Raw genomic sequence first — 24,220 nt, 5'->3', positions numbered from 1 at the left:
GTTACTTCACTATCGAAATAACAATGTTTTAGTTAACACAGTTTCAGACTGAAGTTACTGTGAAAACACCTGCTTTTGAGGGAATGTAATTCCTGTGATCTTCTAGAAATGGTTCTTCATTAAAGAGATCTAGCTGTCAACATCAATAATACTTACTGTTGGGGTTTTAATTCAGCATTGTGCCAAAGTAGTCTGACTTACAAACTTAAAATAATTCATTTTTTGTGATAAAACTTTATCTGTACTTGAAATGGGTAGTCTTACTTTGTTAGTGTGTTATGCATAAATGTATATATAGTAGTTTTGATGTGTGTATGTGCATGAAGTTGTTTGAAGGAGTGTTGTTTGACTGAGGTTGTTTTTTTTATTCTTTCTAAGAATATATTTCAATATCTGTGATGTCAGAATAAAGTCTTCTAAAACTATCATACGCCATGAAAGCTTATATTAAAAACTCTGGTCTAGCTTTTTGTGCTGCACTCTGTGTGGCTAAAAGTCCTCTGGATGCATACTGCAGCTGAGACTGGAAGCAGGATTTTTGTTTGCTTTCCTGGAAGCCTCTCTATTGACTGAGTGATCTCTGGCAGGGCAGAATTCACTGAGTTTCTCTGTAGCAAGTCAGGCCTTCCGTAAGTGTTGAAATTAAACAATTCACAGATTTATCTGTGGAAAAGATTGTGATGTGACAGAAACAAATCCATATAAGCAACTCTGCTTGCATGTGCAAACACTGCTTGCCTGATTCCTTCAAATGTGTGAGTCAAACTTGAAAAATTCATCCAACTATGCTTGGCAAAAGTTAGAGCATGTCAAAAGCTGACGTCTGCTTCTTAGCTTTTTGTCTATTTTAGCTTATATGATCTGGGAAATTATGCTGAAGGGGACTTTCATGCATTTTTTTCCCAAATGTGTTCATTTAAAATGCCCCTTTTTTAATAAACTTCAGATTTATAAGGATATATAGTTGTAGGTTATATAACTATAGTCCTTAGAAAGTTTAAAGGTATTCTTTCTTCTACGTAGAGCTGTTGACAATTGTGTCTTAGTACGTTTATAGTCTTTCCAGTCTGTATTCTTGACACAATATTAATCCAACAATTAAGTCCCAGCTAGATGATGTCTCCTACAAACATAGTTTTCATATCTTCTTTGAGGTAGAAAAGAACTTAATCAAACGTTCTAAGTAGATTTTTTCAAGTCCACTATAAAAATTTTCTTCCAGTCTCTAGTGACACCTTTTTTTTGAAATTAAATGCAACTTGTTTACTGTAATGGGTCAAAACATACAGTGTAAAACCTAACCAAAAAATGCCTACAAAGAATTTTATGTTGTTTTTTTTCCCTTTCTTTCCTGTGCATATATATTTAAAAGCACTGTCTTTACTAGTAAAATATTAAGAAAATAACCTGTAAAGTTCCTTGTTCACCTGCTTTCATACTAGACAGTACTGACAGAAAACAAATGCATGAATAAGCATTTCTGCAGATGCAATGCAAATTGTAATATAATAAAGACTATGCTACAGAGGCTGCAACGTTGTTATAAAATCAGTGAAAGCTTTTGAAATTTTTTCAGTATTTCTTTCTCACAAATTGTGCATCCCCATTCCTTCACACACAAATAGCTTTTTGCTACTACTAAATTCCTCCTTGCAGAAAAAGTATTTTGTTTTAAGTAGATAGATTTTTTTTGAGAAAGAGATAACCATACCAGTTTAGAAATGTATCTATTTCTATAATATAAAAACCAGTCTGTTTCTACTACATTGATATAAATTAGGTTGATACTTCTATGTATGACATTAACAAATAGATAATTGAAATATACTTTAAAAATATTTTTAACAAATGTTGATATTTTCTGTTTAAGCCAGATGAAGTTTACATAAGTTTTTTAAAGTAAAGGCCAAGTCTTATTTGATAAGGTATTTGCTTTGTATTTTCTTTTTTCTTTGAAACTCCTCAATACACAGAAAACTGTTCTGTTATACTGAACAAAAGGCATTTTTAATCTGTGATTCCGGGCATTTCTGGACATTTCCTGTTGTCCGTATTTTGTCATATTGTGTATAATGACTGCACAAATAAATGAAGCTGTGATTAAATTGTTCTGTGTTTTTATGTCTGTGCAGTCCTTTTGCAATAATTGCATTAACTAATGAAATTTCTGTAACTTACATCACCTAATAAGAGCAGCCTCCATTCATGTGTCAGGCTGTAAAGCTGCTAGAACCTTCTATTAATGCTTCCATCCTTGCAGTCAATAGGTCTACTTTTCCTTTAAGTCCTCTTTAAAAAAAAACAGACTGGTTTTTAAATTATAAATATAGATACATTTCTAAACTGGTATGGTTATCTCTTTCTTGAAAAAATCTGGTTGTGGTCTGAGTTGCAAACCTGTAATTTAGGAAGGGTGAAAAACAAATCAATCTGTTGTATATTTCACAGTAGTGAAGCTCCTTATTATTGTTATGTGCTCTGAATTGTTAGGCTTTTTATTTTACATCTATATGACTAATAAGATAGCTTAGAATAATAATACTTTACTTGAGTAAGAAGTATGACATTGATACTAAAGCAAAAGTTCAGTATGCACAAAACTTTTTTATTTATTGTGGTACTGTAGACAATGCACTATAAAGTTCTCCAGAGCACCATCTGTTTCTGCTCTGTCTGACCCAGGGGATTTATAAAACTACTGACAGAAATTGGAGTTAAGGTACAAGCATGTATTTTACAGAAATTTAGATCATTTGATTGAGGTTTGCAGAAGTCTTGTGAAAAACAGTAATATTTCTTGTGGGAAGATTTAGCTGCATTGTGTAGAAAAGGTGTATTAGAATATGCTATATTGGCAGCATTGGTTTCTTAAATATTGCTTCTGTCTGTATTATGCCAAGTATACCGCTTATATGGAATCATGCTTATTAAAGTATTAGATATGCATCCTTTAATTCCTTTAGTGCATTGGGGTTTTTTACACAAAAACACCAAATAACTTTTTTGAAAATGTAGTTGTTCAGATACTTCAGTCTCTAATGAATAGTTCTTCTTTAGTAAGATGTTTGTCTAAAGTTTGATCCAAAAGTGAGAATTGGTTTTAGTCTAATGCAGAGCAAAGCCTACAAAGCAAAGTATTTAGGATAGAATACTGTCATAGAACAGTTGAATGGGTCTCTGGTGGTCATCTGGTCTAATGCTGCTGACATTCGACCAAGTTGCCCCAGACTGTGTCCAGACAGCTTTTGAATATTACCAAGGATGGAGACACTGCAACGTTTCTGAACAACTTGTGTCTCTGTTCAGTCACCCTCACAATAAGAAAGGTTTTCTTGATGTTCAGATTCAAGTTTTAGTTTGCACTCCTTGCCCCTTGTGACATTACAGGGCTTCACTGGAAATAGCCTGGCTCTGTCTTTGCAGCCTCCACTCAGGAGTCTATCCCCATGAATAAGATCCCCCTAAGCCTTCTCTTAGGCTATAGTCCCAGCTGGCTCAGATTTCTCTCTTGTATGAGAGACACTTCAGGACACTGGACTAATTTCAGTGTGTCTTTGTTTCCTTGTACTGGGGAGCCCAGAATTGGAGACTTCCTTAGGTGTGACCTCATCAGTGCTGAGTAGAGGGGACCTGCCTTCTCCTCTGATGGCAATACTTTGTCTAGTGAAGCCAAAAGGTACCATTCACTTTCTTTGTCACAAGGGCCCACTGCTGGCTCATTTTCAACTTGGTGTCCATTGGGACCAAGTCCTTTCCCACCAAGCTGCTTTCCAGCTGGGTGGCCCCCAGGATATACTGCTGCTGGAGTTTGTTCCTTCCACGCGCTGGATTTTGCATTCCTCCTTGTTCAACTGCATGAGGTTCCTGTCAGCCCATTTCTTCAGCCTTCTGAGGTTTCTGGGGATGGCAGCACAACCCTCCACTGCATCTACCACTCCTCCCCCTGATCTGTGTCGTTAGCAAACTTCCTGAGGGTACACTTCACCTCTCATCCAGATCTTTAATGAAGATGTTAAATGAAACTGGACCCAGTATTGACCCCTGGGGTATCCTTTCAGTTCCTGGCCTCCAGCCAGCCTGACACTGATCACCAGCTGCCGTTCAGCCAGGTTTCAGTGTATCTCACAGTTGTTCATCCAGCCCATACATCAACAGCTTCTCTATGAGGATCTTAGAGCTTTTGCACCCTGCCGTGTTGTCCCTTCAGCTGTAAAAGGTGCTATTAATGGATACTTCAGCTGAAAACAGCTGAACAGTATTTTAATAACTTTTGCAGAATACAGCATAATAAATAAATTTAAATGGTTGTATATTTAAGAAAAATTGCTATGGTACTTTTCCTCAGTGTTAGCAGGGAGAGTTGTAAATAATGCCACTAAAATTTGGGAAGTAATGATTTCTAAAACTTCCTCCAAAAAAGTGAATTACTGTGCCATGCTTGTAAGGGAACCTGGCAGGTAACTGAGTTGGCAGTCTCTATTTCTAAAATTGCTTTGAGCTCTATATGGTAAGCAAATACTAAAGTCTATCAATTTGCACTTCATTATCACGGAACTTGTGGAATATAGTCATTCTTCAGTAGCTAATATCTAGGGTAGTTGTGCTATCATTTATTTCCTTTTTTTGTTTTTTTTTTCCTGTTGCACTGCTTTTCTTACAAGTCTGGATTAATTCTGCATCTTCATTTCAGGGGGAATAAATGGTGTACCAAATTTTCAAGAACGTTGAAATAATTCAACAACAAAAGCTATGCTTTTCCTTCATAGTCCAAAATATTTCTCAAGCCCATTCTCAGCAGAAGGCCCCTATAGGCATTATCCTACACTTCTAGCACATTTTCATTCCCCTTCCAAGTTTTCTCAGCTTATCTTTTAAGACCTGGAAGTCTTTACATAACAGTAATCAGTAATCTGTATGTCTTCCTTTCTATACCTATATGAACCTCTTGTTTAGAGAAAAATAATGTTTCAGTGTACATTTGTGGAGAATATTATTACTTTAATCAATCAGTGATTTATTGATGATTTTTTTAAGTTAATCAGAATTCACCCCATAAAACATACCGTTTAGTCATCTGTCCTCACTTGATAGACTAAAATTAAGTTAACATTCTGATACTAACATATCTTAACTATTTAATAATTTATACTTGAAGTTTGCTTTTTGTCTTTCACTTCAGGAATCAAAGTATTTGTCTAAGGGGTTTTTCTTTTTCCATTTAATACCTGATAGGTAGTTTCCATTTTGACTCCTCAAACCTTCATGGTTTAATTGTACTAGTAGCAGAAATTTATTTGTGAGCCAGAATCTGCTATTCCCACATATACTTCAAAGATCCTTCTTCTTATTCAGCAGTTACATTCTCATTCTCTCATACAGGAACAGCACAGCTGATCTTTGAACTGGCCAATTTATCTTTTCTGCTTCCAGTGGTGTGTCTTGGTTCATATACCTAATAACCAGAGATCCTAATAGAGAGGGACTTAATTCTTTGCAATTCTGAGGAGCACAGTTCTAAACTAAAAAAGCTAAAAGATGTTTTTTAAACTCTACATAGCAAAGAAAGACTAGAGGCAAGACAAGAACTTACTTGTAGGAACATCATTGCACTGGAAGTGAATGCAGATCTGTTTTAGTACTATAACAGTAAGTACTTGGGCATATATGAAGGCAAACACATGCACATAACCACTACTAATGTAGTTTTTTGTAGGTTGGGAAGAGAAAGTTTTGCTGGTTTGATGCTGTTGAGGTATTTTATAGCTTTGTAGTTTATAAGGAGATGTGTACCTAGATGATACTTGAAACAGATAAACTGAAAAGGGTAAGCTTTTCTGCGGCAAGAATTCTACCACTGTTTTCATATTTCTCTTCTTATTTTTTAAAGGCTTTTTAAAATCTGAGCTAGCTGTTTTGGCAGATTATCTCATAATGAGGAAAAAGCGAATATTCTCTGTTCATTCTGACATGTAATTTCCTAACACTGCATCTTCAGCAGCACATTAAAAATGTTTTGCAGCCAGGATTTCTCATCTGCCACTAAGTCATGAAAAGGAGTATTTCTCTGCATTTTTTTTCTATTTTGAAAAATGAGGCTCTATATAAAAATCTATAAACTTAAAAAAAGATTCATTTATTTTAGAAAGTCTTAATATTGAGCATGAGCTATACATAGAACAAATTATTTATCTCCCCTGCAGGATTTGTAAGTCCTACAATAAACTGGGCTTCCCAGCTCTCATTTTGGATTACTTCTGAATTCCCCTGGGAGCCACTTTTGTGGCAGATTCCATTTGGTTTCACAAGGCCTAAAGGGGGAAGACTTGGCATAGACCACAAATCTCTCACATTAGGAACAATTTGTAAACCACAAACAGAGGCAGCCAGAGTCCGTCCCCAGAACAGGCTGCTCCTGTTAGTGCCATTGTCTGAAAAGGATTGCTTTGCCATTTCCCAGATGACCTGCCTATGTGTAGAGAGATGTGAAAAGTTAGAGACAAAAATGTTTTCTACAGAGTGAGGGGGGAGCTTTCTTGTACAGAAAGGAAGGAAATACCTCTGTGGGATTTTATTTTTTTCCCCTCTTCATCCAAAAAATACAAAGAGGGCCTCTGTCTTTAATGCGAATGTCGGCTTTAAATCTTTTAGGTTTGGATTAACTCTGTAAAAGAAAAAAAATCTGACAGGCTTTCAAATATGACGCAGAAAAACTTTTTTTTTACCTCAATTCATGTTGTTCATTTGTAAAGCCAAAGGCTGGATGGAGTGAATAGTAGGCGCCAGTTGTTCCTTCATTCATAGTTAGCATTACAATGGTCAGAATTAACATCCTAAGACCTACATTATCACTTTTGCTGTTTCACCAGCAAACATTTAATACCGGGTGGCTAACACAAGGACAGCTCTTTGCTATATTCTTATAAATTAAAAAATGTTGTTAATAGTAGGAAGTAATAATCATAATTAGTTCAAGTTGTATTTTTATGCATTTTTCTTGTTTTTAAGGGAACTGTCTACGTAATTGCTACTTAATTATAAAATGTCTTGCCAAATGCATTTGTGATAGACGTTTCCTATTAGCTGCTGTTCTAGAAAATGAGTATTTAATCAAATATTTCAAAAGTCAGATTTAGCTTATAAAGTGACTGCTAATACATTTTCTTCACTTACCCATTTCCTCTACTTCCTGATACAAAATTTTCTCTTTTTTCTTTTCTCCTTTGAAAATACTAATTGTTTTATTTTGAGCCTGCCACTGCTCAGTGTTTACACCTTTGCTGACAGCTGTTGACAGAAGTAGTTAGTAGAATCTCAGGGCAATATCTATGTCCTTTTAACATAGCCATGGTAAAGTCACCACATTTTTGAAGTACATTTTAATGCTTTCCAAAGAATCAATGTCTTCAAGAATTTGGATACAAAAACAGGGTAAATTGAACATTTTGCTTATATGAGAATTGGAGGTTTTTTCTGAAAATAATTAACTTCTATTTTCATATATCAACATACTGAGTATAATTCTAAAATGTTCATGGATGCATGTTGAGAAATTAGACTTCAGCTACTGCAGGCTACCTACTGTTTGTCTGCTAATTAAAACTAGTAAAATTTCAGTGTATTTTATATACTGAGGCTTAATCTGTGAAAGAAATTAGTCTCCAAGTAATGAAATAAAGGATTTGAAAGGCTATTGTTGTGCAGTAATGTTGCTTTCAACCTCTCTACAGTCTAATTACATTATAAAAGTATTTCTAATATTGATCGTAAATCAAACCTCTAGTAACGTGCCTAAGTAAGCATACTCTTTGCATCCATAATATTATTGAGGTAGACATTTGAGCATGAATTACAAGGGTGAAGAGTTTTTTCTTTTGATGTCCACATATTGTGATGTTTGTTTTGGCCATTCAGTATGTTTTAGTTTCTTAGTATTTCTACAGATCAAGTTTTAAATAGTGGTGTATAGAAAAAACAAATATACGGATAAAAAACAATTACATGTTTTTCAAATATTTCACCATGTATTAATTTGTTAGATCGTGATTTAACAATATGTTGCATACCTTCATAATCACATAAATAGTTGTTTCCTTATATCTCATTTTTAAGCAATCTATTTAACAGGAGTCTGTGACAGTGTGGGAACTGCGGTACAGCGAGTTCTGCAGGAGATAACTTTGATAATTATATTGCAGGATAATTGTAACAGTGTCCAGTATCCATATGGAGGGTCAGAAACTGTTACATGATGTTAGAGTGCAAATTGGAAAACTGTGCTCATAATGTGTTGAGAAAGTTGGAAAAGGGTGGATTTTTAATAAATCTGATTTTAATGGAAATGCATGTAATCAACACAGTGGTGTAGAGCAGCATTGTGGAGGAGTGATTCCCCTATGCAAAGAGCTAAGCAGTGTATGTTTCTACCAGCTTCTCGACATGAAATAGTGCTTACTATTTGCTGGATTTATGTTGCAACTCAGGGGATTTTAGAAAGCAGTTCAAGTTTTATTTCACATTAGTCAGACGAGAATGATTCATTTAAATTTGCTTTTGAAAGCCTCAACAAACTGCTTCATATTTCTAAGATTTTTTTGCTAGTTCTTGTCATGACATCGCATTTTGTGCATTTTCTCTTCAGGCAGCTATGATGTTCAGCTCTGGAGTATTTTGGATGGGACTTCTGTGTATTCCTATGACAGCTTTACTTCTTGATATAGTATACAAAGTGTGAGTACGGAAATGCCTGGGTTTACAGAAGAAAGTACTGACTTCTAAATGTGTGCTCTAGTTACTAACATAATAAAAAACAAACTAAGATCAATTCTGGTGATTATATAAAATTCTCTTATATTGTCTTTTTAAAAAATCTTTATTACAAGAGTTATTACTATTTTAAATGTTTCAATAATTGTGGTGTTTTGTTAATAAATATTTTTTGTTTCTAATTTTCAAGAACAGATGATAAAATACGTTCTTTAGATTTGTTTTTTGATATTTCTACTTGTAAAGCTTAGTTTTAAGTCTGAGGAAATTCATTTATAAATTGAATATTTATATAAGCATATCTGTTGTTCTATTTTCAAGAAGAGTAAGTCTGGCAGTATTTTTTATGTCATTACAGAGTAAAGAGAGCTACTTACAAGACACTGGTAGATGAAGTTCAGGAGTTGGAAGCAAAGTCTGAGGATCCTGGGGCAGTTGTGCATGGCAAGAGGTACGGTAAAAATCTGTAGAATGTTGTCTTAAAAATAAAAGCTAAATATTTTTAGCTTTATCCATGTATCAAAGACTAAAGGTTATTTTTCAAAAGCCATACAAATGAAAGGCATCTGTGAAGGACTTCAGGTCTACTGAGCCAATGTGTTTTTTCATAGGCTTACACTGAGGTTTTTACTAAAAGCTTTAACTGATGTGTTTCTTTGTAGCTGACTGGTTTCTGATTCTTATGCATAGAACAAGCTTGAGGAACAGTTTTAATTCTGTTACTTTTGCCTGTGTTAACAATTAATTAACAAACAAATTAAGAAGAAAATGGGTTAAAAGAAAATGAGTTTAAACCTACACAATTTTCTGGTATAGCCGTAAACAGGGCCCAAGCGCAAAAAACAAAAATTAAATTTTTTAAAAGCTGCTGAGTAGCGTAGGGACAAAAAAAAAATGTGTCTAGGATTTTCTGAAATTGAATATAATAAGCTGGCTTTATATTTAATTCTAGTCCAGAGCAAACTAATTTGATTAACTTATATGAGGTAAGTAAGAATTTTAACTTAAGACTTCACAAGAATTCCCTTGTTACATCCTCCTTTGTGGACCAGGCAGATAATTTGAAAAGGGAGAAGGTAAAACTGAACAATGAGACATTTTCTACATGTAAACTCAGCATAAAGGTGTGCACTTACTAAAATATTTCAGACTTTTTAACCTTAAGCTGAACTTACAACAAGCACTCGCTGAATGTATGAGATGACAAAATCCCCCTCTCCCCCGCTTCCAATTCATTAGTGCCATTTGGCTGAACTAGAGCTTTCTTTTCTTGTCTTCATTTTCATGAGTTTTGTGAAGTCTAAAAAAAAGCCAAAACTGCTGATACTTGATTTTCCTGTTCTTTCTTTTCTTTGGGCTGCTGTTCTTTTAGTATCTTCATGGCAAAAAGCGTGGCCAAGAAGGCTTTTTTCTTACCAAGCTATGCACTGAAAGAGACCAGAAGAAACACCATAACTGCTTTTACAATAGGTTCCATTTTCAGAAAGTACCTTTCGTTCATAAAGATACTTTAGCAATCTTATTGTATCCCTCCTCCAGTTCAATGGGAATCAGTTTACTAGGATTTACCAGATTGAGATCAAATTACATCAGATACCAAGGTGATAACCACCATTTCTAATGGAGGAGTATGCAGCTTGTGTGAGAGCTTTCACAATAATGTTTTGTCTCTAGTTGGGTTCATCTTTCCTGGTGCCAAGGAACAGGGGAGGTGCCTGCAAGCTTATCTCTCCACCCATGGAACACCTAGTCTGGTGTGGTGGGCTATAGAACAGGACATACCTGCATGCAGTCTCCTCTCAGGCTCTGTATGCTGTCTCTGTAGCAGCAGCTTCACACTGGAAGTACTGCAGAATCCCCTAGTTGGTGGCAATTCCTACTTCAAGTTTGCTTTTCCTTCATCACTGCAAGACCCAACCAGTGCTTGCAAGAGTAAGTTCTCTTGCTTTTTAAGCTGATGTAAATTGATTGTTATAGATGTTTTTCTCCAGTGGCAGTGGTCGTTCAAGCAGATTGAAGGCAGTATCTTCCTCCAGATTAACCAACCCATCTATCAGTGTGTGCTGAGCTTTGAAGCAATGTGTGTTCTGTGCTCTTTTGTAAAGGGCAAAAGCTGTAGAAGAATGAGTTGCAAAAAATAAAGCAGACATTAGTACTGGATGGTGCTAAAAGGGGAACATCTTGTGGGTATAGAAAAAAGTAAGGTAGACTACCTTTTTAGTATTTCGTACTTACATTCCCAAGACTTCTCTTGTATTCCCAATTCAGACACTTTAACTTCAGTTGTCTAGGCAGGATGCTTTTCCCTCATTCTATGCATAACATGTCTTCCAAATGCCTTATTTTATAGGTAAAATAAACTTGGTGTTTTCTGCACAGGTTTTGTAATTCTCTCTTTATCCTGTAGTTAAATAATTACAAGGGCTCCATGACAGCTGTTTAGTTACCTGACAGAATATCTTTGTTAGATCTAACTCTTCTCCACAAAGTTACTTTTAGACCAGTATTTCTGAAGGATACAAGCATCCACGTTATATGCAAATCACTGGTTGTTACAAAATAGCTCTTAAGATTCCCTCCATTATTTTTAATGAATTTAAATTCAGGTGATAGAGCCAAAACGGAGAAAGTATTCATTGTTAAAGAAATGGTCTGATGAACTGACTTACTTGCATCTACTAAAATTTGATTCAACTTTTGTAAATATTTTTGAGTCTCCTAAATTGCAGAATCCTGGATTGATTAGTTGCCAGTGTAGAGTAAGTGGCTGAATGGGTGAGGAATGTCCTCTACATCTGTTTAAGATAACTACAGGTGACTTTCTTTATCTAGGGTGTATACCTCTGGGAGTGCCTTGGTCTGTTGTAGCAGAAGAAGGGATTTGTTCTCATTAACTGCCAAAATAACCTAAGAATATATAAATCACTGCATTAAAATATAACTGGGAAATAGTGAGAAAGATAACGCAGAAACTTTTCCACTCTGTCCACTCCCATTTTAGAAATACTACAACACAAAATAGAAGTCTCAGCTCCCACAGATGGCAGGTCGGGATTCTTGCATTGGATAGCTGTTGTGATCAGTGTGTATCTGAATCTTTACTGAGAAGGGGGGCTACAGGAAATCCAGGAGATTTTATAAGGGCATGTAGTGATAGGACTGAAAGAGGATAGGTTTAGTTTAGATATTAGAAAGTAATTCTTGACTATGAAGGTTACAGGAATACATAAAGTAGTAATTTTTTTCTAGAACTATGTTTAATTGCCTGTAAAGGCATATATTCCATGTTCAAAAGTAGTTAATATTCTGTTTGTCTATATAGGTACACATAATGAGCACAGGCATTCAGTTACTGTGATCTAACATTGGTTAATTATGAAATAATGTTTTCTTGGCTTCAGGTGTAGATATTTAAATATGCTTTTGAATGGCAACAGGGTGATTTATAATAGAGAGGCCATAGTATATCAAGTATAGAGAAGAATTTAATACTTGAATAGCTGAAAGCACTTTTTCTCAAATGTATTTCGTATGTATTTTGTATTTTCTTTACCAACACCCAGATCTGTGTAGTGGAAACTTATACATAAACTAAGATATGTGCATACTTCATATTCTTGTAAAAGTTTAAGGTCGTATTTTCACTACTTAGCATTTAAGCAATGAAATGTGGTGAAATGAGGAGGAACGTCAATTAGACTTTTACACTGGACTTCTGGAGGGCAGACTTTGGCCTATTTAGGAGACTTACTCAGAGAGTTCCTTGGGAATCAGTCCTTAAAAACAAAGGAGTTTAGGAAAGGTGAGCCTGCTTCAAAACAGAGATCTTGAGGGCACAGGAACAGACTGTTCCTGTGTGCCAAAGATGCGTCGACGAGGCAAATGTCCAGACTGGATGGGCAACAAGGTTTTGAAGGAACTTAGGAGTAAAAAGAGGATGTATCATCTTTGGAAGGACGGTCAGGTCTCTCAGGAGGTATTTAAGGGAAATCTCAGGAAGTATTCAAGGGGGTTGCTAGGGCATGTAGGAAAAAAATTAGAGAGGCCAAAGCTCAGTTTGAACTTAATTTGGCAATTTTTGGAAAGGATAATAAAAATGTTTTTATGAATATATTAGTGGCAAAAGGAAGGGTAAGACCAACCTTTGTTCTCTACTGGATACGGGAGGAAACTTAGTAACTGCAGATGAGGTGAAGGTGGAAGTGTTTAACACCTTCTTTGCCTCAGACTTTAGTAGGAAGACTGCTTGTCCTCAGGACAGCTTTCCTCCTGGGTTGGTAGATGGTGTCAGGGAGCAGAATGGTCCCCCTGTTATCCAGGAGGAGGCAGTCAGAGAACTGCTGAGCTGCTTGGATATTCATAAATCTATGGGACCAGATGGGATCCATCCCAGGGTGATGAGGGAGCTGGCAGGTGAGCTTGTGAAGCCACTCTCCATCATTTACCAACAGTTCTGGCTCACTAGGGAGGTTCCAGATGTCTGGAAGCTGGCCAATGTGATTCCCATTCACTAAAAGGGAAGGAAGGAGGATCCTGGTAATTACAGACCAGTTAGCCTGACCTCAGTAAGGAAATGGAACGGTTTATACTGAGTGTCAACACACACTCTGTATGTATACAGGATGGCCAGGGGATCACACCCAGCCAGAAAGAGTTTAGGAGGGGTAGGTTGTGTTTGACCAACCTGGTCTCCTTTTATGACCAAGTGACCCGCCTGGTGGATGAGGGAAAGGCTGTGGATGTTGTGTTTTTGGACTTCAGCAAGGCCTTTGACACTGTCTCCCACAGCACTCTCCTGTAAAAGCTGGCAGCCCATGGCTTGGACAGGAGCACTCTGTGCTGGATTAAGAACTGGCTGGATGACTGGGCCCAGAGAGTGGTGGTGGATGGTGCTGCATCCTGGAGCTGGAGGCCAGTCACCAGTGGTGTCCTCCAGGGGTTTGTGATGGGGCCAGTCCTGTGCAATATTCTTATTGATGACATGGATGAGGGTATTGAGTCTTTCATTAGTACATTTGCAGATGACACTAAGCTGGGAGTGCGTGTGTATCTGTTGGAAGGTAGGATGGCTCTGCAGAGAGACTTGAAATGGTTGGATGGATGGGCAGAGTCCAATAAGATGAAGTTTAATAAATCCAGGTGCTGAGTCCTACATTTTGGCCACAATAACCCCCTGCAGTGCTATAGGCTGGGAACAGAGTGGCTGGACAGTGCCCAGGCAGAAAGGGACCTGGGGGTACTGGTTGACAGCTGACTGAACATGAGCCAGCAGTGTGCCCTGGTGGCCAAGGCCAGTGGCATCCTGGCCTGGATCAGGAATAGCGTGGCCAGCAGGAGGGTCATTCTTCCCTTCTACTCAGCACTAGTGAGGCTGCACCTTGAGTGCTGTGTCCAGTTCTGGGCCCCTCAGTTTAGGAAGGACATTGAGACATTTGAGTGTGTCCAGAGGAGGCAGCAGGGCTGGTGAGGGACTTGGAACACAAACCCTGTGAGGAACAACTGAGGGAGCTGGGGTTGTTCAGCCTGGAGAAAAGGAGACTCAGGGGTGACCTTATCACTCTCTACAGCTCCCTGAAAGGTGACTGTAGTCAGGTGGGGGTTGGTCTCTTTCACCAGGCAGCAGCTGACAGAAGCAGAGGACACAGACTTAAGCTGTCCCAAGGGAAATCCAGGCTGGATATCAGGAAAAAGTTTTTTTAAGGAAAGAGTGATAAGGTACTGGAATTGTCTGCCTGGGGAGATGATGGAGTCACCATCCCTGGATGTGTTTATAAAAGACTGGGTGTGGCACTCAGTGCCATGGTTTAGTTGAGGTGTCAGGGCATGGGGTAGACTCGATGATCTTGAAGGTCTCTTCCAGCCTAGTGATTCTGTGATTCAATCTGAACATTCCCTTTGGGAGCACAAGCAAGGAGTGGTGGTACCAAGAATGCTATAATATGCATGCTAATGTTTTAAATAAAATGATTTTATTAGAAAATAGCACATGTCAAACTTTCATAGAAATTTGCTGATTTCAATTCACATTAATAAGGATTTCACAGATGTATTGCAAAGGACATACAGCTGATAACTGTATCTATGTGTACTCATGATCTTTTTTCCACCTCCTTGGTCTCCAATTTTACATTAAGATACTGGTTTATTTATTCATTCTCTATATTCTTATGGTTTCGATTTCAGTCCCTAATTTTTTATTAATGTTGTCACTTAAACAGTTTACAGCTCTGAACTAAAAAATAAGGCTCCTACACAGAGTAGAGGTTAGCAAGCAGGATGAGTTAGCTTAGGAAAGCACTGAGAGCAAGATGTGTCCCAGTACTTCAGCCTCTCCATTCTTGATTCAGTGAGCAGATGTCAACTACCTTCTTGGAATTAGTACCTAATTTTTTTTCTTTCAAGGAAGTTTCATTCCATCTTTTCATTCTAAATGTGGCCACAGAAGCAGTTTCCCCTGCCTATCACCTTACTCTGTAGATTTTCCAGTTAGCATTCCTCTGTGGGTGTGGAAATAGTAGGTTCTTTTTCTTTTTCCAACTTAGAAAAGCTAAGCTTTCACCATATGCTTTAACCACCAGACTAGAGGGGAACAGAAAGATGAGATAAACCATTAGTCTGGCCAGCTTAAACAGTGGTTCAGCTTCATATATAAGTATATAGTCATTTAAGAAAGAGTGAACATCTCTAATTTAATGGCTTGAGTGGTAATCTAGTAAGGAAGGCAGCCGAGTTCCCTTCCTTGCACTACTTAGTCTGGTGACTGGGAAGGTAAGTCTGGGAAGGTAAGTCTTGAGCTAATTGACAATAATATTAAAAAGTAATTTGAGTAAACAAAACTTGGTAACATAAGACATGTGAAATCTGTTTTTCTTACTACATCATTTCACAAGAGACAACTTTGCTAATCTAGCAAAACTGTAGCAATATCAAATCAGTGTATACTCAGATTAAACATATGTCTCTTTTTTAATTGAACTAATTTTTAGACCAGTTTACATTGAGAGGGGGGCTGGATTTTTCAGCATTTGAAATGTTTAAGTGATAGATTAGTATTTCTTGAAACACAGGCTGTAATTCATAGTGAATATCAAATCAAGAGGACACTGAAGAGTTTGTTTGGGCTTTTGTAATGTAGTCCGTTGTGCATATTTAGCATGTTACTAAAACTGTCAGGTTTTGCATTTTTTTTCGGCTATGGCTCATCTGCCTGGTATTTATTTAGTAATGTATGTTCCTATTAGAGAGAACTTCAGTGTAAGAAAGACAGAAAGGAAACCCAATACAATTACTACTACTTTCACTGCAGCTTGCAGCATTTGCCTGATGCTTGAGTCTCAATTTTAAAAATGTTTAATGCTCCTGTTTTCCACTTGGGCTGAAATGCGGAGTACCTTGGTTCACACTGAAGCACAATAAGCGTACACCACAACAAACTCAGTAGTACTGGGAAGGAAAAAGATGGGCTGAAGTGGCCAACCTTAGCAGCAATAGTAGCTGTTATTCGGGTATGATCTCCAGAAAATCACCTTCTAGAGTTTCCTGGGGAGTGCTCCTTTCTAGAGCACGTTTTTAGGGAAATTATATTTCTGTATGCACAGCTGATGACCATGAACATGGCTTTCCCTCCACTCATTTCCCATCCCTTTGAGGTACTGTTTCAGTAGAGGCTTAGAACACTTTCTGTGTAGGATAAAAACGACTAATTCAACCTGGCATTATTCAAGCTGTGCTACATCAAGAGAGACAGTACCTTTACCTTTACATTGTGTGTTTCTAAAGGCATCACACTCAAAGATTCACAATGTTACTCATTTAGTTGTGTTGTCAGCACACAGCAATGTTTCAAACAGATATTTTGCCTGTACTGTGGCAAGCAAAAAAATTACCAGGGGTCAGAACTTAATAATCTGTCCTCACACAAGCTTTTAATCATCATCTTAATAATTCTTCAGGTGCAATTTAAAAAGAAAAAGGAGGGTGGACACATCTCATTTAAATTAATTCCCGTTGAGCGGACTCAAACATAAAGGGATAGGGTAATTAGTAAATAAATATTTTTCACGTGTCTACTTTCTCTCTAGCTTAACTGAAAGAGCCCAACTACTGAAGAATGTTTTTAAGAAGAATCATGTGAACTTGTATCGCTCTGACTCTTTGCAACAAAACTTGCTTCGTAAGTGTTCACTGACAAAAATTAATGCCCATTAATAACTTAACAGTAAAATTCTGCTTTTCACTGCATTTATTTATACTAAAAGTGCAGTATCCTAAATTCATTAGACCATGTTCTTTGCCTGTGGTTAAGTTTCCCTTCATACCTAAGATACTGTGCAGAGTTCTTTCTGCTATTTTATTTCTGCAAAATTCTGTAAGAAATGGCACAGGTTTTTATTAACTGTTAAAAAGAGGTTTATTCCCCTCTATTCACCTTTATTAAGTTGCTTTTATTAAAGCTCTAAAAGAATAAAACTGATCAAAACTTAATTTGTTTCTATTTTGTTTTATATCTGCAGATGGCTACGCCTTCTCTCAAGATGAAAATGGAATTGTTTCCCAGTCTGAAGTAATAAGAGCTTACGATACCACAAAGCAAAGGCCTGAGGAATGGTGAAGGAGCATGGCTAGAGATTTAGGCCTTAGTTGTTACTTTTGTGAGACAGGCTACTAGATCTTTGCTGTGAGCTGCGACCATGGTCCAGTTATCAGACATTGAAAGATCTATGATGGTGTTGTTCCATAAAGTTCGGATTTGTGTATTCAGTAGACATAAGCACTGTGCAACTATACTGTAACACACCATCTCTAAATTTTTAACAAGTATTTGCTTAGCCTTTGTAAACAGATTGGAATTTACCTTGTATCTTGCCAGCTTGCTTATTTTACAATGAAATTGAACCAATACTGGTCATATACTAGGAGGGCAGTAGTCAGATTGCTAAACATACTTTACATTGACAGATCAACTAGCATCTGTGAAGGTTTTTAAGTGTTAATATATTTAAATACAGTTGATAACAAGCCTTTGATTTCAACAAGTGCTGAAAAAAACACAGCATCTTAATGGTGTTAATTCACCTTCTTTAAGAAAGATATTGAGTCAAGATGCTTATAGATGTTTGTGTCAAGCTAACCTAAAAACATTTGCCAAAGAAGTTCCATAAATGTTTTCTGTTAGAAACAATTTGAAAGGAAACTATCTTCGGTCCTGATCTCAGAACTGCATGCTTGAGTCTCCACACTTGAGGGGAAAGTACAGTGAGTCTAATTTGAGTGGCCTTTTTGGCATTTGCTTTCAAAACTGCAAGTCTTTGCACCTTTGGCCTTATACAAGCTTTCCCCTTATTTTCATTTAGTATTGCATATGTTGAATATGGCTGCCAACTTGTATAATGGAGTACACATATTCAATTTTTAAGAATTTCTCTGCCTTACTTCCCTTTAGCAAACTTAATTATTTTTGTGATGCGTAGTTGTATCTGCTTATACTGTAGGTTCAAAAGAAAGTTTGTTTAAACTTATTTTTTAAAATTAATCAAGTTTTCAACATTTTTATACTAAGATTATTTGAAATGCATACACTGAAATACAGAGCAAAGCATGCCCTTCACTAGTCTGTGGTATGTACTGGTTTATTTGCACTAAAGTCACTTCCTAGAAAGGTCTGAAATACATGGCAGCCTCTTAACAACTTATTGGTCATGCAGAATACTTATATACTTTCACCTTTAATCAAAATAGAGAGGAAGTGGCTGCATAAAAAGATACACACCTGGTATGAGGGAAAAAGAGAGAGGTATTAAATGAGAACATTGTGATACGTTCTTTAAGTAGTTATACTTGGCATTTCTCAACCATCCAACAGCCATCGGGTTTCAAACTAAGAAAGCTACTTGAACTTTAAAATTTAGTTAATCCTTGCAACTCTTTAGTCCATGTTTAATTCTGAGTTTAAAAGCCACCATAATTACATTAAAAATACGGTTTTCTATAGTAGCAGTTGGTTTTATTGTTAAGTAAATTTTTGTGCATTACATAGGAATGATCTCTTTTTTTCTTTCAATGGAGATCAACCGGATGGAAAAGCAGTACAGCTATATCCCCAGTGATCTGTTAAATTAAGTATTTCCTCTTTGCTCTTCAAATCATAACAAGTCATCCAGTCCCATCTTTTCTCTGCCCTCCTTCATTTGTCATATACTTACTAAAGGTGACTTTGCCTCCTTGCCTTTCATCTAGCTAAATGCTTAACATGTAATTAATCTCACTATCCAAATTTCTTATTCTCCATTCTAAGAGAAACTTAAAAATACACAGAGAAAGCCCAACAGAAGACACTATATGAAAGTACATATTTAGGAAGGTGTACCAGTGGGAAGGCAGTCTGCATTTCATACACGTGTTACTCAGTGTCTTCCTCTCGCTTGCCCGGAGTGATCTTTTAACAGAAGGCACAAGGACAAAGGGAACGTATCCCACTAGAAACACTACTGCCAGTCAGTCATGCAGACAAGAACTGCCTTCAGAAAAGCCATTGCAGGCATAGATAAATAGATGGATCAATATGGGAGGGCCAAATCACTTGACCTAAGGCAAGAAAAAATTTGGGGGCATGCCCCTCTCCTAAAATGGGGGTCTCTATTTTCTGTCATCCAAGGGACAATGACCAATTTCAAAAATTCAATTTCTGAGATTAACCATGCCATTGTTGCTTCTTTATAATCTTTCAGTGTACTTAACTAATATAAAATTAATTTATACATGCTCTCTTCATGGGCAGGTTTTTTTCTCTTCTAATTGGTTGAATTACTAATTATGCAGATATGGATTAGAATACATTGTGAAATATATACAGTGAGATATTTACATTATCTCTTTTTCTTCCCATGAAATAAAATTCTGTCTTACCGTTGTAATACATTTTGAAGAAAACACAGAGTGCATCCCGAATTAACTACCTTAAAAAGGAAGAAAGTGACTGAAACAGCTCCAAGATCCTAAATTTAGACTAATTTAAAGGTTTGTAAGATAATCTTACCACAGCATTTCATGCTTACCTCCTTTCAGAATTTCAAGTAGTATTTCACAAAGTGCATTTTTTACTACTTCTGATGAATTTTTTTCCTGTCTCTGTACTTTTTCTGATAATTAGTGGTTGAAAGATACCTCTTCTCAAAAATAGCAAAACAGACAAATGTGGCAAAAAATGGTGGGTTTTGATTGCTCATACAATTCCATTTTAAAATACAAGTTTATCTTAGCCATGTGTGCCCGTTTTAAATCAGGCCAAGTATACAATATGCACTTTATTTTCATGTTAAGTACACAGTAATATAATCTATTTCCATCCTGTTAGTATGTCATATCTTTGTTAAAATAAGGGGATTCTGCTGATGTTTGCTTAAAAGAAAAAAAAACAGTTGAGACGGAAATGGTCAAATGCTCATAACAATGCCTCTGTTCTTACTGTTCGAAAATTCAAAAGTGTATCAAATAGAGAGTTCACATGGATTTTTCCATCCGTTTCATGTGTACTGCAAGTTATTATTAAAAATTTCCATCTAAAAGATGAATCTGTGCCACTAGATAATCGGGTATCTTATATAAATACTTTTGCTTAATTATTTTTAAATATATACATACATATATATATATAAAAATTATTCAAAAGACTAACTGGAAACAAATTTTAAAAAACCTATTGACAGTTTGTATCTGGAATTTTTTCTTGCCATTTCCTAATTTTACACATATTTTTGCAAAGCAGTTTCAACAGATTTATACTTAGTCATCATTCTATTTGTATAAAATGATAAATAAAATATTTTGAAACACTAAGAGATAGCTGAAGATTCCTATATGTCCACATGCATCCATAAAATTCACCTTGTTACAAAGATGAGCATTAAGTGTCTTAAGATGTATATCATGACATTTGAACCCATCTTGAATGAGTAATTTGGAATATGTGTTAAATTTAAGAAGGAAAGTGTTTTCCCTTTTTTTCTTGTGTATTGTGTAAAAGCAGTTGTAGTTCTGATGAATTTATCATTCTGTCTGCATGAAGCACTATTTCTAAGTGTTCTGAGGCAATGCATGGTGGTTTGTTGATCCCTGTTTTTTAATGCCTTCGTTAAAAGTCTGCTCATAATATATTGAGAAGCTAGTGCTGTGTAAGCAAATGAGTTTGTCAGTTCAGCTTCCTTGGTACTGGATGTTTTCACTGGTTACAAAACTCAACAAATGAGTTTCTCCTGCTCCATCTCTGCCCTCGCTCACCCAGTTTCCTCGCTGTTAACCAATAGATCTTTATTAAACAAAGGAATATTTTAGCATTCCAAACCTGGTTCCTGCTTATGCAAACCACTACTCATATAGGGTTCAAATGGACTGCTTTTGAGTATAAAGAGTACTCATCTGAGCAATGATGTGCAAAGTTGAGCACTTTTTTTAGGGTTGATACTGAAATAAAAGTATTGCCATGTAGAGTGTGATTTGTAATTGCAAAGCTGTGACCAGAACAAGTTGGAGTTTTTTAAGTCATATTTTGCAGTGTTTCTTTAATGTAGCATAGAAGCCATAAATATGTTCATAATGTTTTTCTACTTCAACATAATTTTTCATTACGATTTTCAGTGTTTGATATGTATGAACCGCTGCAGAAAGCGGTCAGTCTGAAAAAGCAAAACTTGCATTCAAGATAAGGTGAGGTTTTACAGCTCCACTAAGCCATTACTGCTGAAACTGTTGTGGAAATTATGAAGCTGCATGAATGAAGATTTTTTTGACTCGGTGTTTATGGTAGTTTCTCAGGTTTAGTTTTAACTGGATGTTAAATGCACTGTGTTTTTTAAATAGTTCTTTTAGTAACACATTCAGTTCTATGCAGTGTTTAATGTCATTTGGCATTTGGTGAATGTGCATGTTTTCAACTGCAAATTTTAAATGTTTTGTCTTTTAATTGTTAAAAAATGAATAAACTTTGCCATTAAATTAACAAGTTTTGTTGACTTGACTTGTTGGAAATGCTAGGGATTACTTTCCTAGGAAAACATACCTCATCATTCTTGGATTTTAATTCTTTAAAATGAGATATAGCAGAAATAGTATTCCACAAATAACATAGAGTTCTTGCATTTTTTACGGTAAACTGAAAGAGTAGAAAATTGATTTAAGGTTGTTGGGTTTTTGTTTTTTTTGAACACCTATTTTGAGATATCTTTTTCAGTTCTCATGTGAAGTCTAGAAAAGTTAAAAAACCAAGGAGCACATGAGTCTACAATTTAGAGACTTGCAGCCAAGCCCTAACATACTCTGGTGGTGATAGCCTGTTTTAAAAGAAAAGTATACAGTACAGGAATGATAAGAGTAAGAATAAGGAAATGTGAACTCCCTTTTCAGACAACAGTGGTAAATACTGTATCCTTTGGCTTTGATAATAGCTCTTTCCTCTAACAGAGCCCACCACTGAAAAATACCAATATATCCAAACTGTAACTGAGTTTTAGTAGTAGATGGGTGACTGATTTTTATGTATGCACTAGACAATTAATTAATTTTGTATTCTGTCCAAGCAGGTTTGATAGTACATGCATCTTAGATGGTGCTAGTTTCACAAAATCCAGTCTGTAGTAACAGAGCTGGTTTAAGGATATTCCACCTCGTAGTATTTTACCACCTCTGCTATACTGGCAGTCATGAGGCCATTGAAATTATTCAGTTTATAATCCAGTTTATAATGATCCAGGCTCCCTCTCAAATCCTTGCCCTTCTTCCTTACAGCAAACATTATTTTTAAGCTAAAATCATTTCACTAACCTGATTTACAGTACAGCCCCCTGGATTTGCACAAGTCATAGATTGAAAGAATAAAAAGAACAGAAAGGCATTTCTTTGTCTGCCTTTGCTAATGAAAACAGGATAGCATGGAATTATAGCCTCACTGTCACTGTAACTTTATGTGATATTGTGGAGCAGTTGCTCCCTCAAAAGCAGACACATTGTTCAGAGGAGTTCAAATCCAGACAGCACGTTGCAGTAGGCAGCAAAACAGCACTGAAAAACAACTTCATCTCCTTAATGTTTCTTAATGTTCTTATGTCAAGCTGTAACTGAGCAGTAATGGCAAAATACTTTTTAAATTGTCACTTTTTTTTAATTCCAGTGGGATTAGTATTGCAAATAATCCATGAGTTTACATAGCCACAAACTGTACTGCTTACCTAGTTTCAAACAGAATCCTTCAGACATTCTTGCAAGTACTTGTAATGTTTTTCCTAGCACTGGGAAGTCTTGATGCATTTTGGAGATACACACTTCAGAATCCCAAATTGTGGAAACACACAACAAATGGCATGCTGCTATTGCTCATTATCCACAGAAGGCTTGGGTTTCATCTAAGTCATTACCAGTTAATGGCAGTCAAAGTATTTGTTGCATCGTGTGTGAATGACAGTAATCCATTTAATGTGTGAATGTTCTTTCATTTTTATTTTAGATTGGTGTAGTGCTAGTAGAAAGAACACGAACTGAGTTCAGAATTCCAAAGGAAATAGTTAAATCTACTTTGTTAACATGGCAGTGAAGCAAGTCCTGCCTGTAAATGTTACTTCTGATAGCAAGCAATTGCTTCAAGCATACATCCAGCCCTTCAAACCATTTCATTAGTCATTAAAGTGCTATCACAATGTCATTTCTGTTCTGTCTGCAAGTTTTAGGAAAATTTCCTGTTCCCATAAATCATAAGAGTATCTAGTGCCAAAAGACTCTTTCCATTAGAAAAGAAATTCAGCATTCTCGCCTGCACACCAAATCCATCTGGGTCGGAAACTACTGGCACAGGCACAAGCATTTCTACCCATGGGTTGTATTCTGGCCACCTCCTTTCCTCTCCCTTCAGCTATATAGGTCACTGCTACTGTAACTACATGAACAATAATAGATTTTTTTTTCCTAGTTTGTAGCTTCCTCTTTGTCTGTTTATTTGCAGATGGTGCATAATCTCCACCTCAACTGTTTTTACAGGTAGCCCAGTACAGCTATTTTAACTACACCTGATCTTTTCCACCCTAAGAGCCACATCTGCAGGATTTGTTGCAGTCTGGCTGCTGATCTGGGAAGTACTTAGCACTCTATAAACTTACAGACTTATGTAAGTCTGATTCAATGAAATTATTCCTGTGTGTCAAGTTCACCTATTCTATCAGGACAAACCCATTATGCAGCATTGGGAAGAAAGGAGGCGGCTCAGAGGAGTCTTCCCTGCTAGGCTGAGTTTCTTGCTACATGGCAAAGTTCACAGCTCTCCTTAGGATGACAGTCATTAAAATCTAAGGCTGTATGCAAGTGTAGCAAAAATCTGTCACAATGTTAAAACATTAATAACTGCCTGCAGAGCCCTATGAGGCCATCACAGTGAAGCAGCCTGGCCGGACAGCACCAAACGGTAATGGACAGTGAC

The 24,220-nt window shown here is 36.5% G+C and overlaps 1 protein-coding gene across 4 annotated transcripts in view; it reads left to right on the top strand.

The window, feature by feature from the left end:
- The window catches only part of ATP8A1 (ATPase phospholipid transporting 8A1), a 103,868-nt gene extending 82,108 nt beyond the window's left edge, over window positions 1–21,760 (top strand). For all 4 annotated transcript variants that reach the window (XM_014871081.2, XM_088163312.1, XM_014871080.2 and 1 more), the window contains 4 exons: window positions 8,639–8,727; window positions 9,122–9,214; window positions 16,845–16,936; window positions 17,277–21,760. In XM_014871081.2, the coding sequence (XP_014726567.1) occupies window positions 8,639–8,727; window positions 9,122–9,214; window positions 16,845–16,936; window positions 17,277–17,374 (372 nt within the window). In that variant the 3' untranslated portion in view covers window positions 17,375–21,760. The remainder of the gene's footprint in view (window positions 1–8,638; window positions 8,728–9,121; window positions 9,215–16,844; window positions 16,937–17,276) is intronic.
- The last annotated feature ends 2,460 nt before the right edge of the window (window positions 21,761–24,220 follow it).

This window comes from Sturnus vulgaris, chromosome 4, assembly GCF_052056855.1.
Source record: "Sturnus vulgaris isolate bStuVul1 chromosome 4, bStuVul1.hap1, whole genome shotgun sequence".
NCBI lineage: Eukaryota > Metazoa > Chordata > Aves > Passeriformes > Sturnidae > Sturnus > Sturnus vulgaris.
The sequence above is the reverse complement of the archived record's forward strand: the minus strand, read 5'-3'. Positions and strand labels throughout refer to the sequence as shown.